Source organism: Hirundo rustica, chromosome 4 (assembly GCF_015227805.2).
Source record: "Hirundo rustica isolate bHirRus1 chromosome 4, bHirRus1.pri.v3, whole genome shotgun sequence".
Taxonomy (NCBI): Eukaryota; Metazoa; Chordata; class Aves; order Passeriformes; family Hirundinidae; genus Hirundo; species Hirundo rustica.
In genome coordinates, this window is record NC_053453.1 from 178,158 (window position 1) to 194,747 (window position 16,590).

General features: G+C 67.4%; 1 protein-coding gene across 2 annotated transcripts in view; it reads right to left on the bottom strand.

Annotated features, from left to right (window-relative positions):
- The window catches only part of FLNC (filamin C), a 29,613-nt gene that overhangs the window by 10,363 nt on the left and 2,660 nt on the right, over nt 1–16,590 (bottom strand). Inside the window, exons 2-29 of one of the 2 annotated variants that reach the window (XM_040061314.2) lie at nt 16,269–16,517; nt 15,941–16,038; nt 14,957–15,107; nt 14,231–14,349; nt 14,028–14,105; nt 13,311–13,473; nt 12,507–12,707; nt 11,982–12,119; nt 11,526–11,652; nt 10,866–11,002; nt 10,146–10,339; nt 9,882–9,995; nt 9,354–9,497; nt 8,863–8,986; nt 8,361–8,521; nt 8,128–8,218; nt 7,292–7,461; nt 6,652–6,769; nt 5,885–6,147; nt 4,984–5,581; nt 4,152–4,325; nt 3,533–3,695; nt 2,695–2,855; nt 1,859–2,026; nt 1,236–1,359; nt 986–1,142; nt 583–772; nt 63–86 (exon numbers count right to left, since the gene is read on the bottom strand). In XM_040061314.2, the coding sequence (XP_039917248.1) occupies nt 63–86; nt 583–772; nt 986–1,142; nt 1,236–1,359; nt 1,859–2,026; nt 2,695–2,855; nt 3,533–3,695; nt 4,152–4,325; nt 4,984–5,581; nt 5,885–6,147; nt 6,652–6,769; nt 7,292–7,461; nt 8,128–8,218; nt 8,361–8,521; nt 8,863–8,986; nt 9,354–9,497; nt 9,882–9,995; nt 10,146–10,339; nt 10,866–11,002; nt 11,526–11,652; nt 11,982–12,119; nt 12,507–12,707; nt 13,311–13,473; nt 14,028–14,105; nt 14,231–14,349; nt 14,957–15,107; nt 15,941–16,038; nt 16,269–16,517 (4,599 nt within the window). The remainder of the gene's footprint in view (nt 1–62; nt 87–582; nt 773–985; nt 1,143–1,235; nt 1,360–1,858; nt 2,027–2,694; nt 2,856–3,532; nt 3,696–4,151; nt 4,326–4,983; nt 5,582–5,884; nt 6,148–6,651; nt 6,770–7,291; nt 7,462–8,127; nt 8,219–8,360; nt 8,522–8,862; nt 8,987–9,353; nt 9,498–9,881; nt 9,996–10,145; nt 10,340–10,865; nt 11,003–11,525; nt 11,653–11,981; nt 12,120–12,506; nt 12,708–13,310; nt 13,474–14,027; nt 14,106–14,230; nt 14,350–14,956; nt 15,108–15,940; nt 16,039–16,268; nt 16,518–16,590) is intronic. The other variant, XM_040061315.2, reaches the window with a different exon arrangement.

The window sequence follows — 16,590 nt, forward strand, 5'->3', positions numbered from 1 at the left end:
ACTCCAAACCTATCCCCCAACTGCCTCCTCCCAGCCCCCCAACTGCCCCCGGCACCACTTACCCAGTCCATGGCCCCCAATGGATACTGCAAGAAAGACCAGGGAGAGCGGTGAGAAGGGGTTGGGGGGCTGGTTGGGGGGCCGGGGGTGCCGAGGGGGCCGGGGGGCTCCGGGGGGGGCCGGCACATCCTGTCCTGGGGGCACCCGCTCACCCCCACTGCGCCGCGGGGCGGGTCTGGGGGCGGTGGGAGGGGTGCGGAGGGGCAGCAGTGGGGCGGTGGGTGTGCTGGGGGGCAGCCATGGGGCGGTGGGGGGTAAGGCAGGGGTGTCCGGGGTGGGTGCTGTGGGACAGCAAGGGCACACTGTGGGTCAGCATATGGATGTTGTAGGGCAGGAGGGATGCCGTGGGGCAGGAGGGGATGCCATGGGGCAGGAGGGATGCTGCGGGGCAGGGAGGGGTGCGGTGGGGCAGCGAGGGGACATCGTGGGGCAGTGAGGGGATGCTGTGGGTCAGCAAGGGGATGCCATGGCCAGCAAGGGGATGACTTAGGTCAGCATAAGGACACTGGGGGGCAGCCCCACCTGTGACGAGGCACTTGCTGGCATCGCCAGAGGGCACGGCGAGGACACGGAAGGGCGACGCAGGGATCTCATCGCCCCCATACTTGACAGTGCTGGTGTAGCGCCCCGGCACGTCGGGCACGTAGGACACTGTGTAGGTGCCATCCCCGTTGTCCCGGATTGATGCCTTCTTGGGCTGCCCCTCGGGGTCCTGCAGACAACCCCCATCAGTGCCCTGCGCTGGGGGCACCCTGTGGGGCTCAGCACCCCGAGATGTGGGGGAAAGGGCACAGTGCGGGGCTCAGCACCCCATGACTCCCCCCTGCACTGACCAGGATCTGGAGCGTGAGCAGCCCTTCACCCCTCCTCAGTGTGTCCCCCCACAACCCTCACACTCCCCCACGTTTCCCCCTCACACACTGACCAGGATCTGCACCGTGAGCAGCCCCTCGCCGGCGTCACGGGCGTCAATGGTGAATTCGACGGGGAGGCTGGCAGGGATCCCTCCCGCGCTCAGCCCGGGGCCACTCGCCCGCACCTTGCTGGCGTCATGGGTGGGCAGCGCCGTCACCTTGAAGGGGCTGGGGGAAGCAGGGAGTCAGGGGGCTGCCGGGCTCTCCCGGTCGTGTAGAGGTCCCGTGTGCCCCCTCTGCCCGCCCAAGGCGGGGTCTCACCTGCGTGGCACCTCCTGCCCCCCGTACTTGACAGACACGGTGTAGGGCCCGTCGGTGGCTGGGGTATAGGTGACCTTGTGGGTGCCATCACCATTGTCTCGGATCTCCACTGGCTCCGGCAGTCCTGTGGGGCAGTGGGACGTGTGGGGTGGGGACATGTGAGGCACGGGGACGTGTGGGACAGGAGGACATGGAGGGTGTAGAGCAGCAGTAAGGTCACAACCTCCCTGGGCAGGGAACTCCATGGAGCAGGACACTCTGTGGGTCTGAGTACCCACGGGAAGGGCACCCTGTGGACTTGGACACCCTGTGAAGAAGGGGATCCATGGGGTGGACATGCTATGGGGTAGGACACCCTATGGAGCAGGACATCCATAGGTAGGACACCCTGTATAACAGGGGACACCATGAGGCAGGACACCCTATGGAACAGGGCATCCACGGTGCTGGACAATCCATGAGACAGGACAACCCAGGGGGCAGGACTCTCTATAGACTCTCTATGCATCTCTCTATGGGATCCAAGGAGCAGGACATCCTATGGAGTAGGACATTTATGAGGCAGGACTCCCCAGCGGTCAGGACACCCCACGAGACACAGGCCTCGCCATGTCCCCACGTACCGGTGGGCCCCAGCAGCGTCACCTCAAGGGCTGCATGTCCCGCGGCACTGACGTCCACGGTGAAGCTCTGGGGCAGCCGAGCACGGACACTGGGGCCCAGCCCTGGCCCCGAGCACGTCACCTTTGAGGCGTCCACAGCATCCCGCACTCGCACCCGGAATGGGCTCCCTGTGAGGAGAAGGGGTCAGTGCACGAGGGAGGCAGCATGGGGCAGGTGGGATGGGGGCAGTGGGGCCACTGCCAGTGTGAGCGTGGGGTCAGCGTGGGAATGGGGCCAGCGTGAGGACAAGGTCCACGTGGCCACGAGAGCAACAGGGGCACAGGGACAGCCTGGCCATAGAGTTGGTGTGTCCATCGTGTGCATGGGCACTCTGTGGGGCCAGCGTGCTCATAAGGTCAATGTGGCACGGGGACAACATGGCAATGAGGTCAAAGTGAGCCACGAGGACAACACAACCACCGGTCAGTGTGCGCCCAGTGAATGCATGACCAAGGGGTCAGTGTGGGGAAGGGCTCAGTATGGGCACGAGCACAGTGTGGGGTCACCATTGTCACGGGGTCAACACGTCCATACAGTCAGCATGGGAACAAGGACAGCGTGGTCATGGAAATAGTTTGGGCAGAGGCTCCTTATGGGGTCAATGTGGCCGTGGGTCAGCGTGACTGTGGGGTCAGTGTGGCCATGGGGGTACCAAAGCCACAGCCATGGGGACAGCACAGGCAGGGGACAGCTTGGCTGTGGGGCCACCATGGGTGGCGTCACCACAGCGAAGCCCTGTGACCACGGATGACAATCAGGACACCGCCCCCACCCCTGTCCCCGCGTCCCTCCGCACCGGGTATGGGGTGGCCACCGAAGGTGATGTTGACGTCGTAGTCACCAGCCGTGAAGGGGACGTACTCCACTGCGCAGCTCCCGTCCTTGTTGTCCTTGCAGGACATCTTCGCCTCCGAGGGACCCTCGATGGCCAGGCCCAGCCCCCCGGTGCCCGCACCCCTGGGGACATGCCACCACTCAGAGAGGTGACACACGCATGGTGGGGCCAGGGGGAACAACAGCTGTGGTGGGGAGATGGAGGTGCCACCTCCATGGCGGGGGGAGGGAAGGGCCACCTCCCCAGCAAGGGGACAGAGATGCCATCCTGGTGACATGGGATGGAGATGGCACTTTCACGGCAGGGGGTGGAGATGCCTCTCTGGTGGCGTGGGATGGAGGTGGTACATCCATGGGAAAGCACACAGGAGGTAGAGGATGCAAGAAGTTGGACATGGGACCTCCGTGGCAGAACATGGAGATGCCAGAGTGGTGGCACAGGGTGGAGGCGGTGGGTTGGTGACATGGGATAGAGGTGGGACACGCACATGAAGGGCTCAGGTGCAAGAGGATAGTGGTGGCACTTGCACGACAGGGCATGGAGATGGTGGCTTGGTGGCTTGGGATAGAGGTGACATCTCTGAGGGGGAATCCATGGGTGTGGGAAAGGAGGGACTCAGGACTGGTGCCCACCCGGTCTCCACACTGAAGCAGGGAGCCATGCCCACCCCAAACCCCCCAACAAGGACAGCACGAGGGGTTGGTGGGTGCGGAATAGCGCGAGGGCAGGGGATTTGGAAGGCAGGGGCTGGGGGGCTTTGGGGAGCAGGGTTGGATTGGGGTTGGGGGTCGGTGCCCACCTGGTCTCCACAGTGAAGTGGTTGGCCGTGCCCACCAGGCCGCCCTCCAGGCCGGGCCCGTGCGCCCGAACGCGTGTGGGGTCACAGCCCTCGGCCACCCCCACACGGAACGGGCTCTTGGGGACCGCCACGTCGTCATATGTCACCTCCACCAGGTGCAGCCCTGCGACAGGGACACCATCACACTCTGCCCATGGAGGGGGCACAGGGGTTCTCCGGGGTGGGGGTTCTCAGGGGATTTTGGGGGGTCCCTGGGTGGGGTTTTGGGGGGAGACTGGGAATCCATGGTTTGGGATTTGGGAATGACTCAGGGGCCTTGGGGGTTCCTGGTTCTGGGGATCCAGGGGGAATTGAAGGGGGCCCCACTTGGTATGGGAAGGTCCCTCTCCGAGGGTCCCTCAATGGGAATGGAGGATGCCTGGCCAGGAGCTGGGGGCCCGGGGGGCGTGTTGGAGTGCAAGGGGGGAGCTCACAGTCCCCGGAGGTTCCCAAGGTGTGTTGGAGTTCCCTGAGTGTTGGGGGTCCCTTGGAAGTCCCCTGGGGATGTCTGTGTTCTCCAGGAGGGCCTGGGGGTCCGCAGGGGTGTTGGGGTTCCCAGGGGGGTCGTGGGGTCCCTCACCCTCCTCGAAGGGTGTGTACTCCACGCGGTAGGTGCCGTCGCCAAGGTCAGTGACGAAGGTGTCGATGGGGGTCCCTGAGGGGTTCAGCACCCGTGCCCGGACGTGGGGTCCCCCGGCGGGGGCCAGCGCCCGCGCATCCACCGTGAACTCAGTGGCCACCTCCCGCAGCACCCCTGAGGGGTACACAGGGGTCAGGGGGGCCCAGAGCTCACCTGGGGGTCCCTTACAGCACCCTCTGTGCGCCCATGGCCCCCTGGGCACACACAGGGGCTTCAAGGGGGAGCTGGCACACCCTTGGGGTCCCACCCCACACCCCCTGCACCCCCAGAACTTCCTCCCAGGAGTGAGAGGAAAACCACAGGGACCCCTGAGCAGTGGTGGGGGCAAGGGGGCAAGGGGGCAAGGGGAGGAGAGATGTCTGTGGGGTGCCCCCTTTAGAGGGGATGTCCCTGGGGAGGAGGTGTTGGTGACCACGGGAGTGTCCACGGCCATGGGGTTGTCCATGCAAGGGGGAGGTGCCCATGGAGGGGTGTCCATAGGGTACCCAGAGACCCCCACATGAGAAGGGCTGTCCGTGGGGTGCCCGCAGGGAGGGGACGCCCACGGGGTTGGAATGCCTGTGAGCACATGGATGTCCCCAGAGAGGGGGTACCCACAGGGATGGGGTGCCCGTGGGGATGCTCATGGAGGGGAGATGCCTGTGGTGGTGTCCACAGCGGCACCCAGAAGGAAGTGACACCCACAGGGACGGGATGCCCCTGGGGAGAAGGAGATCCCCACCCAAGGGAAGGAGGCGCCAGGGCGAGCGGCCGCTGCGTGGCCCTCACTCACCTCGCGGCTCCACGCCTTTGCCATAGACCTTGATGCTGCTGGTGTCGACGGCTGGGTCGACGGTGACGCGCACGGGGCAGTTGGGGACCGGGAGGCCGCCGTAGTTGATGGTGATGGTGTAGGCGCCGGCGCAGGCCGGAGTGTAGGTGATGGCGTAGGTGCCGTCGCGGTTGTTCTGCACCAGCACCTCGGCCTTGACGCCGGCCTCGGAGCGGATCTCGATGGTGAGCTCGGCCTCGCCGGCCTGCGAGCAGTCCACGGAGAAGACGGCCGCCTCGCCGGCGCGGCCGCGCTCCAGCCCTGGCCCCGACGCCGTCACTTTGGCGGGGTCGAAGGGCGCCGTGATGGCGGCCGTGAAGGGGCTGCCCGGGATGTGGCGCCCAGCAAAGAGGATGTTGATGTGGTACTCTCCGGGCGCCGTGGGCAGGTAGGACACAGCGCAGGAGCCGTCCCCGTTGTCCTGGCACTCGATCTTGGCCTCGCAGGGCCCCTCCACCGTCAGCCCCAGCCCCCCGCTGCCCGCGCCCTGCGTGGCGATGGAGAAGGGCGCCGGGACCCCAACACGGCCGCCCTTCAGCCCTGGCCCCGAGGCCACCACCTGCAGGCACAAGGACACGGGGGGTCAGGGGGAACACGGGGACAGGTGGAGGTCCAAAGGGACCCAGGGACAGGTGGGGGTCAGGGGGACAGGTGGGGGTCAGCGTCCCCCATGTGACTGCCCTGCAGCCCCAGCCCCGAGGCTGCCGCCTGCTCACACAGGAACACGCTGGGGCAGGGGGGACATGCAGGGGTTTGGGGGCGTAGGTACATGTGGGGCGTGTGAGCGGCCCGTGGGGGTCAGGAGGGCAGAGGGACACACAGACACACACATCCCTTGGGCGCACACGTGTGCCACGCTCACCTTGGAGGGGTCAGGGGGCAGCAGAGCCTCCACAGGGAAGGGGCTCCCTGGAACCGGGTGTCCGTCGTAGGTGACCTCGACACGGTGGGGCCCCTCCTCGGGGGGCGTGAAGGTGACGGGGTGGGGGCCCCCGGGGGGCGCAGGCCCCACTGTGCAGGGCACGGGGCGCCGCGAGGGGCCCGTCACCTTCACCTCCACTTGCCCCTGGCCTCCGGCACCCTGTGCCTCCACCTGGAACTCCTGCACCTGACCCACCTCCGCCTCTGCAGGGGAGTGAGGGGTCAGAGGGGCACCCCGCACCCTGGGGTGCCCTGACCGATGGAGAACCCTACACCCAGGTGTGTCCCCCAGATTGCAGGGTGAGGGGTGTCTCCCGGGGTGTGTCCCTCCACCCAAGGGTGTCCCCCATATCCAAGGTATTGTTTCCCCACAGAGCGTGTGTCCCCCCATGCCCCCACCAATGTCTGTCCCCCATATGCTGGTTGTTCCCACACACAGGTGGTCCCAAACCTCTCCTACGAGGGTGCCCCCCAACCCAAGCCTGGGCCCCCCAAGCTGCACTCCATAACCAGGGTGTGTGTCCCCCACCCGGGTACCCCTACAGGCAGCGTTGGTGCCCTCATGTGCCCTCACCCCATGCTGAACCCCACACTCCGAGTGCCCCCCAGGCTGATCCCCTCACCCAGGGCCCGCCCCCCACTGTACAGCTCATGCAGAGTGCTCCCCTCCCTCACTGTCCCCCCAACATTCCCCCAGGGTTCACTCACTGCTGTTGAGCCCCTGCACCTTGACCTTGCCCAGCTGCAGGGGAGGAGCCACAGTGACGGGGAAGGGGCTCTTGGGGATGGGGTCCCCTCCGTAGGTGACCACCACAGACAGGGGGCCCTGCAAGAACAACTCCACTTCAGGGTGCTGCCAGGGGGCCCCCACACAGCACCCACTCGTGGCAGAGGGCAGAGACCCACGGGACCGTGCTGGGGGATGCCAAGGGGGTACCAGGGACACGCAGCCATACAGCTGGGGGAGGGCAAAGTCACAGGGATGGGGGGAACCCGTGGATCTGGGGGTGCCCTGTGTTGACGGGTACACGTGTGGGGTTGCAGCTGCCCCAAGGGGGTGCCCACAGAGGTGGGGTCTCCGTGGCGATGGGGGATGCTCATAGGGGTGGGCTGCCCAGGAGCTGGGGGTGCTCATTGGGGTGCCCCTGTACCCCGGGCAGAATGGGTGGATGCCCTTGGGGGAGCCCACGGTGTCAACGAGGGGGCCCCTCTTGGGTACTCCATGGGCTGGGGAGCCCCTATATGTTGGGAATGGCCCCATGGGGTGACCCCATGGCTTGGGGTGCCCCGACTGGTTGAGGTGCCTCCGCGGGATGTCCCCATGGGTCAGGGTGCCCCCAGCACGCACCTGCTGCAGCGGGGTGTACTTGACAGTGTAGGAATAGTCGTGATTGTCGATGACCTCGAAGTCGGCGACGGCTGGGCCAGGCCCCGACCCCACGAACCGCACGTCCAGGGGGGCCTTCCCCGCCCCCCGCGTCTGCACGCGGAAGTGGGTGGGGGTCCCCACCTCCACCCCTGCACCACATCATCGGGTCACTGCAGGGCCCACGGCACCCACGGCACCCACAGCACCCACTGCACCCATAGCACCCACGGGACTCCTGCCCCACAGCACCCATAATTGGGTGGGGGTCCCCACCTCCACCCCTGCACCACATCATCGGGTCACTGCAGGGCCCATGGCACCCACAGCACCCACAGCACCCACAGGACCCACAGGACCCACAGGACCCACAGCACCCACAGCACCCACAGGACACACAGGACCCCTGCCCCACAGCACCCAGAATCGGGTGGGGGTCCCCACCTCCACCCCTGCACTACATCATTGGGTCACTGCAGGGCCCACGGCACCCATGGCACCCACAGCACCCACAGCACCCACAGCACCCCACAGCACCCCACAGCACCCACAGGACCCACAGGACCCACAGGACCCCTGCCCCACAGCACCCAGAATCGGGTGGGGGTCCCCACCTCCACCCCTGCACTACATGGTCAAGTCACTGCAGAGCCCACGGCACCCACAGCACCCACAACACCCAGAAGTGGGTGGGGGTCCCACCTCCACCCCTGCCCCGCCGTGTCAGCCGCTGCGGGACCCAGGGCACTCACAGAACCTGCCAGGGCACCCATCACCCCCAGCCCATGCCCCCCATGCCCACCCTGCCGGTCCCTCACCCGTCCGGCTGAGCCCCGGTCCCTCGGCTTTGACCTTGGTGGCGTCGTGGGATGGATCCACCTTGATGCGGAAGGGGCTGGACGGGATCTCCTGGGGACCGAGACCAGGACGCGGTGACACGGGGGCACCATGGGGTCCAAGCCCCAGCCCCACCTGGCCCCTGCGGGCTGGGGGCACCCCACAGAGAGGGGGATGGACCCTCGGGGGTGCGGGGCAGTCCCAGAACCCTGACCTGGTTGGCAAAGAGCACCATGATGGTGTAGAGCCCCGCGCCCGGCGCTGTGTACTTGACCGTGAAGGTGTCGTTGTCATTCTTGATGATGTCAAAGTCGATGTCAGCCTCGAGAGGCCCCACCACTCCCGGGGCGCACTTGATGCCGATGCTGACGTCACCTGTGGGGATGGCCGGGTCAGTGGCCCAGGGGGACACTGAGGAGTGGAACCAGGCACGTGGGGCAGGGGGCTGGATCAGGACAGGAGACGATGGACAGGATCAGGGCTGATGGACCAGGATCAGAGAGAAAGGAACAGGGATGCAGGCCCAGGAATCCTGGACCAGGAGCAGGGATGCAGGACCAGGACCAGAACTGACGGGCCCAGAATGAAGGACCCTTGATCCTGGGATGATGGAGGAGGACTGGGGGTAATGGTCCAGGACCTGGGGTGCAGGACCAGGCTCACAGGCCTCAAGCCCACAGAGGAGTTCCCAGGGCGCTCCCCACCAGGGCACTCACCCTGTCCCGCCTCGCTGCAGTCCACGGTGAAGTAGGTGGGCTCGTTGGCCTTCAGCCCCGTCTTCTCCACACCTGGCCCGTGCACCTTCACCCTGCTGGGGTGGCTGCCCTCACCCACGCTCACCTGTGGGCACACACTGTCAGGTGGGGCAGGGGCACAGACCCCCCTTTCCCTGGCACCCCGTAGGACTGGGGACCTCCAACCCCACCACCGGCACCCTGCCTCCATCCAACCGCTCCACAGACCCCCATGCCCAGCACTTCATGGGACCCCCAACCCTACCCCAGCATCCTATAGGTCTGGGACCTCCATCCCCACATCCAGCACCCCACGGGACCCCCATCTCCATCCACATCACCCCTTGGGCCCCCAGCCCCACCCTGGCCCCCCATCCCCACAGGACCAAATCTGCCACCTCAACACCCCTCCCTACACCTCCTGGGACCCCCCACAGCCACCCCAGCACCCACGGGCCCCCTAAGACACCCACACGGAAGGGGCTGTTGGGGGTGTTGACGCCCCCCCAGGCGACGATGACGGTGTGCTTCATGGCCTTGGTGGGGACGTAGACGCAGTGGAAGGTGCCGTCACCATTGTCCTTCACCTTGATGTCAATGGGGAAGCCCTCGGCATCCTGTGAGCAGCAGGGGGGAGGTGAGGGAGCCCAGCGGCGCTCAGTGCTGGCCAGGGGCACCCAAGGGTGCCCAATGGCACTCAGTGCTGGCCAGGGGCACCCAAGGGTGATCAACGGCACTCAGTGCTGGCCAGGGGCACCCAAGGGTGATCAACGGCACTCAGTGCTGGCCAGGGGCACCCAAGGGTGCCCAACGGCACTCAGTGCTGGCCAGGGGCACCCAAGGGTGATCAACGGCACTCAGTGCTGGCCGGTGGCACCCGAGGGTGCCCATCGGCACTAAATGGAATCCAGCAGTGTTCAACAGCACTCAAAGGTGCTCAACACCACCCAGTGCCACTCAGAAGCACCCAGCACCAGCCTGCAGCCCCCTAGGGCGCCCACCTGTGCATAGAGCTTGAGAGGCCCCTTGCCGGCACCGCGGGCATCGATGGTGAACTCGGCCGGGCGATCCACGATGCAGCCGGTGGGCTCCAGCCCCGGCCCGAAGGCCTTCACCTGTGGAGAGGGGGGGTTAGAAGGACACAGTGGGGTGCTGGCACCCCCAGCACCCACAGGTGAGGCACAGTGGGGTGCAGCGGGGCACAGCAGGGCACTGTGGAGCACAAGGGCGCAACAGGATCTGCGGGCTGCAGTGGGTAGCAGCACCTTGTCGGGCCAGGAGTCCGGGGGAGCGGGGCGGATATCAGCCATGAAGGGGCTGTCCCGGATGTCCTCGTCGTCACACACCACGTGCACAGCGTAGAGCCCCGGCTCCGTGGGCCAGTACCGCACGTCGCACGAGCCATCGCCCTTGTCGTCGCACTCGATGCGTGCCTGGGACGGGCCCTCGATGGAGAACCCTGGGGGCACCGCAGCCGCCATTACCCTGTGCCCGTGCCAGGACCCCCAGACCTCGCCCTTGTCCCCCCTCTGTGCCCATGCCCCAGCAGGGTGGCACCTAACATGTCTTTATGTCCCCCCAGTGGGGACCCGCAGGCCATTGTCCCCTCTCTGTGACCATGTCCCAAGAGCGGCATCACCCATGTCCCTCCGACCCCACTGGGGCCACCTCCAGCCTGTCCCCATGTCCCCAGTGGGGTTTCGCACACCCCGTGCCCTAGTCCCCACCACAATGACACCCCTCACAGTGCCACGGTGCCCCACAGTGCCCCCCATTCCATCCCCATGTCCCCAACAGGGTGTCACCCACTCATGCCCTTGTCCCCAGCACAGAGCTCCCCACCGTGTTCCCACCACACGACCCCCAGCCCTGTCCCCATGTCCCCACCACGGTGCCCCTGCCCCTGTCCCTGTGTCCCCCCGCCCAGGGCTCACCCAGGGTCCCCACCACGGTGCCCTGCACCTCCCTGTGTCCCCCCCGCTCACCAAGGGTCCCCACTTCGGTGCCGACGGCCTCAACCACGAAGTCTGCAGGGCGCCCCACGACCCCGCCCTCGAGCCCCGGCCCCCAGGCCCGGACCTTCTGTGCCCCCGGCTGGGGGGACACCTGCACCTCGAAGGGGCTGGGGGGACAGGCAGGTGTGAGGGGGGGCTGCAGCACACCTGACCACCCCAACCCCTCACACACCTGCACCTCGAAGGGGCTGGGGGGACAGGCAGGTGTGAGGGGGGGCTGCAACACACCTGACCACCCCCAGCCCCTCACACACCTGCACCTCGAAGGGGCTGGGGGGACAGGCAGGTGTGAGGGGGGGCTGCAGCACACCTGACCACCCCCAGCCCCTCACACACCTGGGGGGAACGGGGGGCAGGGGGCTCTGCCACACCTGCACACAGCTGCCACCCCCAGTCCCCACAAACATCTCCCACCCCTGGGGGGACACCTGCACCTCAAACTGGCTGGGGGGATGAGGGAGGGCTTGTACCCCCCCCACACCTCCCACATTCCCCAAAAGCCCCAGCCCCAGGGGCACATCTGGATCTCAGGTGGGCTGGGGAGGGTGGAGGGCGGTGGGGGGCAGGGATCGTACACCATCCCCCCGCCCCCCTCGCCTCCCCGCCGGGACCCCCGCGCTCGGCACTGACCTGCGGGGGATGGCGTAGCCGCCCCAGGTGATGGACACCTGGTAGGTGCCGGGCACCCGGGGCACGTACTCGCACTCGTAGACGCCGTCCCCGACATCCCGCACCGTCACCGGCTCCTCCGTGCCCCCTGTGGGAGGGGGACAGATGGGGCGCCCACCCCGGGGTGCCCCCCAGCCACGCACCTCCCATGGTGCCCCCCGAGCCGTGGTCAACCCCAGGACGCCCCCCACCCATCCAACCCCCACAGACGACCTCACAGGACCCCCGCCCGGGCACCCACCTCCCCACGGCCACCCCCATGGTGTCCCCCAGCCCTAGACCCCCCCATGGGTCCCCCGTCTATATCCATCCCTCCATGGGGATCCCCGACCCACACTCACCCCGTGGGCCCCCCACGGATCTCCAGTGGCCAACCCCACGGTGCCCCGAACCGTCGCAGCCCGCAGTGGCACGTACCTGGTCCCCGCAGCGTCACCCGCAGGTCCCCGCTGCCCGCGCCCCGTGTCAGGACCTTGAAGTCGGCCACGTCCTGCACTCGGACCCCCCGTGGCTGCAGCCCCCGGCCCGTGGCCCGGACCGCCGAGGGCGTGCAGGCTGCAAACTCCCATTAGCACCCCCCAGCAGCCACCAGGCACCAGGGGGATGCCCTGGGGAGCCCCCAGGGAGGGAGGGGCGTCCCAGGGCTGGAGGGGCCCACGGAGATGCCTTGGGGATGCCCTGGGGACAGGGGAGTGCCACGGCATCCTCGGGGGCACAAGGAACCAACCCCAGGGGATACCCTGGGGGCAGGGGTGCCAGAGGGACACCCTGGGGAGAGTGAGGGGAGCAGGGGTTCACTTGTGGTCACGGACCATCACGGTCACCACTGGGTGCCTTGGGGCCACCGTGGTCACAGCTGGGTGACACGGGGCCGCTGGTGTCATTAGCTACAGCGGTCACGAATGTTGTGGGGCCACGTGGGGACGCGGCAGGGAGCCTCACCTTCAGCCACATTGACAGTGAAGGGGCTCCTGGGGACCTGGGCGCCAGCGTAGGTGACACAGATGGTGTGCGGCCCTTCGAGGACGGGCCGGTAGGTGCAGCGGAACACGTTGTCCCCCTTGTCCTCCAGCATCACCTCCACTGTGTCCCGCCGGCCCTGGGGGTCCGTGATCACCACGCCCACATCGCCCGGGCCAGCCCCTGTCATCGCCAGGACACGGGCTCAGTGCCATGGCCAGGCCCCCATGAGGACACGTCCCCAGAGTCACCCAGCCATGCCGTGGCCCCGTCACCTTGGACACAACGTGGCCCCACAGCCACCAGACCATCCCATGGCCACGGCACAGGAAGGACACAGTCCTGGTGCCACTCGCCACGTCACGGCCCTGCCACCCTAAGACCACCCCATGGCCGCGTCACCATGAAGGTGTGGCCCCAGAGCCACCAGGTCATGCGACATCGAGGCCACCTTGAGGACACGTCCCCAGAGCCGCCTGGCCATGCCACGGCCCTGGAACGAGAAGGACGTGTCCCCAAGCCCCATGAGGTCACGCCACGCTCGTGCCATGGCCCCACCACTCCAAGGACACATCCCCAGAGCCACCAGGCCACCCCACGTCATCATGAGGATGTGACTTCAGTGCCACCAAATCATGTCACAGCCACACCACCGCAAGGTGGTGGCTCTGGCTCATGCCACGGTCGTGCCACCACGAAGGCACGTCCCCGGTCACCCGGCCATGCCACGGTGACACCACCACAAGGACGTGTCCCCAGAGACCCCCAGCCCCGCCGTGCCCCCACCTGCAGTGTAGATGTCGAAGTAGGTGGCCTTGTTGGCCACGTTGCCCACGGGCTCCAGGCCGGGGCCGCGTGCCGTCACCTTGCTGGCGTCGCCCAGGGCCATGCCCACGGTCACCCCAAAGGGGCTCCCGTCGATGTTCTGCCCCGCGAACAGCACCGTCACCTGCAGGGCACAGGGACATCGAGGGTGTCCAGGGACCACGGCCCCCACGGCCGCACCACACCTCAGGGACAACACCCCACGGGCCCCCGGAGACCGCCCGTGAGACATCCCAGGGTCCCCCCCCAGGTGACAGCCCCAAGAGGATCCCTCCCAGCAGTGGCCACCCCAGAGACTCGCTATTGTCCCCTCCAGGGACCCTAAAGCACAGGACACCCAGGAATCCCAACAGGACACTCCAGGGTCCCCCCATTGCAACTCCTCCCCCCACAGACTTCAGCGTGGCACCCCAGGGACCCTACAGGACACCCCGGGGACCCCAAGGGGAGCCCCCCAGGCATCCTTAGGGACCCCCTGGGAGCCCCCCAACCCCACTGTGCCAGGTGTCCCCCAGTCCCCTTGTGGGGAGGCATGGGAGGGGCAGCCACCACCCCGAGGCGCGGGGGTGGCACCAGGGACATCAGAGTGGGGGGTACTGCGGGAGGTGACGCAGGGACGGCAGCGAGGGGATGTCACAGGAGGGTTTCCTTGGGGGGTCACCAAGGAGAGGAGCTCACCTTGTGCAGCCCCCCGACCTTGGGGACGTAGGTGACGCTGTACGTTCGCTTCTTGTCGTTGTTGGGGACCACCTTGGCCTGGGGTGGGAAGAGACCCCAAAACCGGGGAAAGGGCATGACGCAGAGCTGGGGCGCTGTGGGGGGGTCTCCCGGAGAGGGAGACTGGGGGGATCCCCAGAGGGGGGGGCCAGGGCCTCCTGTACCTCCTCAGTGTGTCCCTCGGGGTCCTCAACGTAGACAAGGACCTCGCCCATCCCCGCCTCGAGGGTCTCCACTGTGAACTGGGCAGGGCGCAGCACCACATTGCCCTGGGGCTCAATGCCTGCAGGGTGGGGGCAGTCAGGGGGGCCCGGGCACCCCACAACACCCCGGCACCCCACAACACCCCGGCACCCCACTGCCCCCCGGGACCTGGGACCTCCAGGTTGTCCTTGGCGGTGGCAGGGGCACCCAGAGTGTCAGTGGTGCTTTCCTGAGTGTGGGCAGGAGAGCTTGATAGGACTTTGAGGGGTCCCTGTGCATAGGGGGACTCTGGGGGAGCCCTGGGTGGGGAGTGGAGACCCTGGGTTTCCCTCAGGTGTCCCTGGGCACAGGTGACGCCCCAGGATTGGAGACGAGTCCCTTGTGGGGCTTGTGGGGGGCCATGGTTTAGTCTCATGCCCTGACAGCCAGAGCCCCCGGGTGCTCTCTCGCGCCATGGGGGTTCCAAAGCCCCCCATGTCCCCCACCCAGTGCCCCTCCCCGTGTGCCCCCTGTGCCAGTCCCCACGTGTCCCTGAGCTCCCACTGCGTGGGGTCCGTGCCCCTCGTGTCCCACGTCCCACCTGTGCCAGGTGCCCAGCCCCCTGGTGCCCCCACAAACCTCCACTCCCCCTCATGTCCCCCTGTGCAGGGACCCCCGAGCCCCCCGAGCCCCCCGAGCCCCCGTACCGGGCCCGTAGGCGCGTGCACGGCCGGGCTGGGGGGGACGGGGGCGCACGGGGGCCCCCGGCCGCAGCTTGGCCTTGGGGAACTGGGACAGGTACGTCATCACCGAGTGCTCATCCACGTTGGGGTCCACGATCTCCTCGGGGGCGATCACCTGGGGGGGAATCCCAACACCTGTCAGACCCTCCTGGCACCCCCCACCCAGGGGGACCCTGCTGGGAACACCCCCACCATGCCTGACCCTCCTGAGAGCCCCAACACCCATTGGACCCTCCCCGCCCCCACAGCCCACCACACCCCCAGGTGTGCAGGGGTAATCCAAATGCCCAGGGACCCCTGTGGGTCCCCAAGGACACCCCCAGACACTCCCAGTGCCCCCCGTTCCCACCCTGCTCCCTGTACCTGGGCGAGGGCCAGTGCCCCCCATACCCTACACCTGTGACACCGGCTGTGCCCCCACTGTGCCCCTACCTGTGACACCGGCAGTGTCCCCACCGTGCCCATACCTGTGACACCCACAGTGCCCCCCATACCCTGCACCTGTGACACCGGCAGTGTCCCCCAACATCCTGTACCTGTGACACTGGCAGTGCCCCCCATACCCTACACCTGTAACACCCACAGTGCCCCCACTGTGCCCCTACCTGTGACACCGGCAGTGTCCCCACCGTGCCCATACCTGTGACACCCACAGTGCCCCCCATACCCTGCACCTGTGACACCCACAGTGCCCCCCATACCCTGCACCTGTGACACCGGCAGTGCCCCCAACATCCTGCACTTGGCACACCCACAGTGCCCCCAATGCCCTACACCTGGGACACCCACAGTGCCCCCCATGTCCTGTACCTGGCACACCCGCAGTGACCCCCACGTCCTGCACCTGTGACACCGGCAGTGTAACCACTGTGCCCCTACCTGTGACACTGGCAGTGCCCCCCATACCCTGCACCTGTGACACCGGCAGTGTCCCCACCGTGCCCGTACCTGCGGCACTCCCAGCCAGTCGTCTGCCTGCTGCATGGCCTCCCGAGCATTCTGCACTGGCTTGTTGGGGTCCCACTTCTCCCAGTCTGGGCACAGACCTGGGGGGGCCAGAAGGGTCAGGGGCGCACCTGAGCCCCGCCCTGGCCCCATCCCGCTGCACCCAGTGCACCCCGGCATCTCCATCGTTGCCCCCTGCTCCAGCCCGGACCCCGCGGCTCCCCGTACCGCTGCCAGCTGCCCCCCGTGCCCCCCGTGCCCCCCGTGCCCCCAGCCCCCCCCGGGCGCAGTTCCCCCCCCGTTTGTCCCTCCAGGCCCCCGCGCTCCTCACCCGGGGCACAGTTGTCCACCAGCGCTCCCAGCGCTTTCCCGTCGCGCCAGTCGCGATTGAAGTTGGTGATGGGCAGCTGCGGCACCTTGTTCTGGATCCAGCCCAGCAGCCGCTGCTTGGGGGTCTGGTGGCGGCCTTCGTCGTCCTCCTCCTCCTCCCACATGGGCATCGAGATGGAATAGTGCAGGATGAGGGTCCAGATCAGCCCCAGGATCAGCTTCAGGTTCCCGTCCACGATCGCTTTGCTGTCTGTGAGGGAGAAACGCGGCGGCTGAACCCCCAGATCCCTCGGGACTCCCCCTGGGGCACCCCGACATCCTGT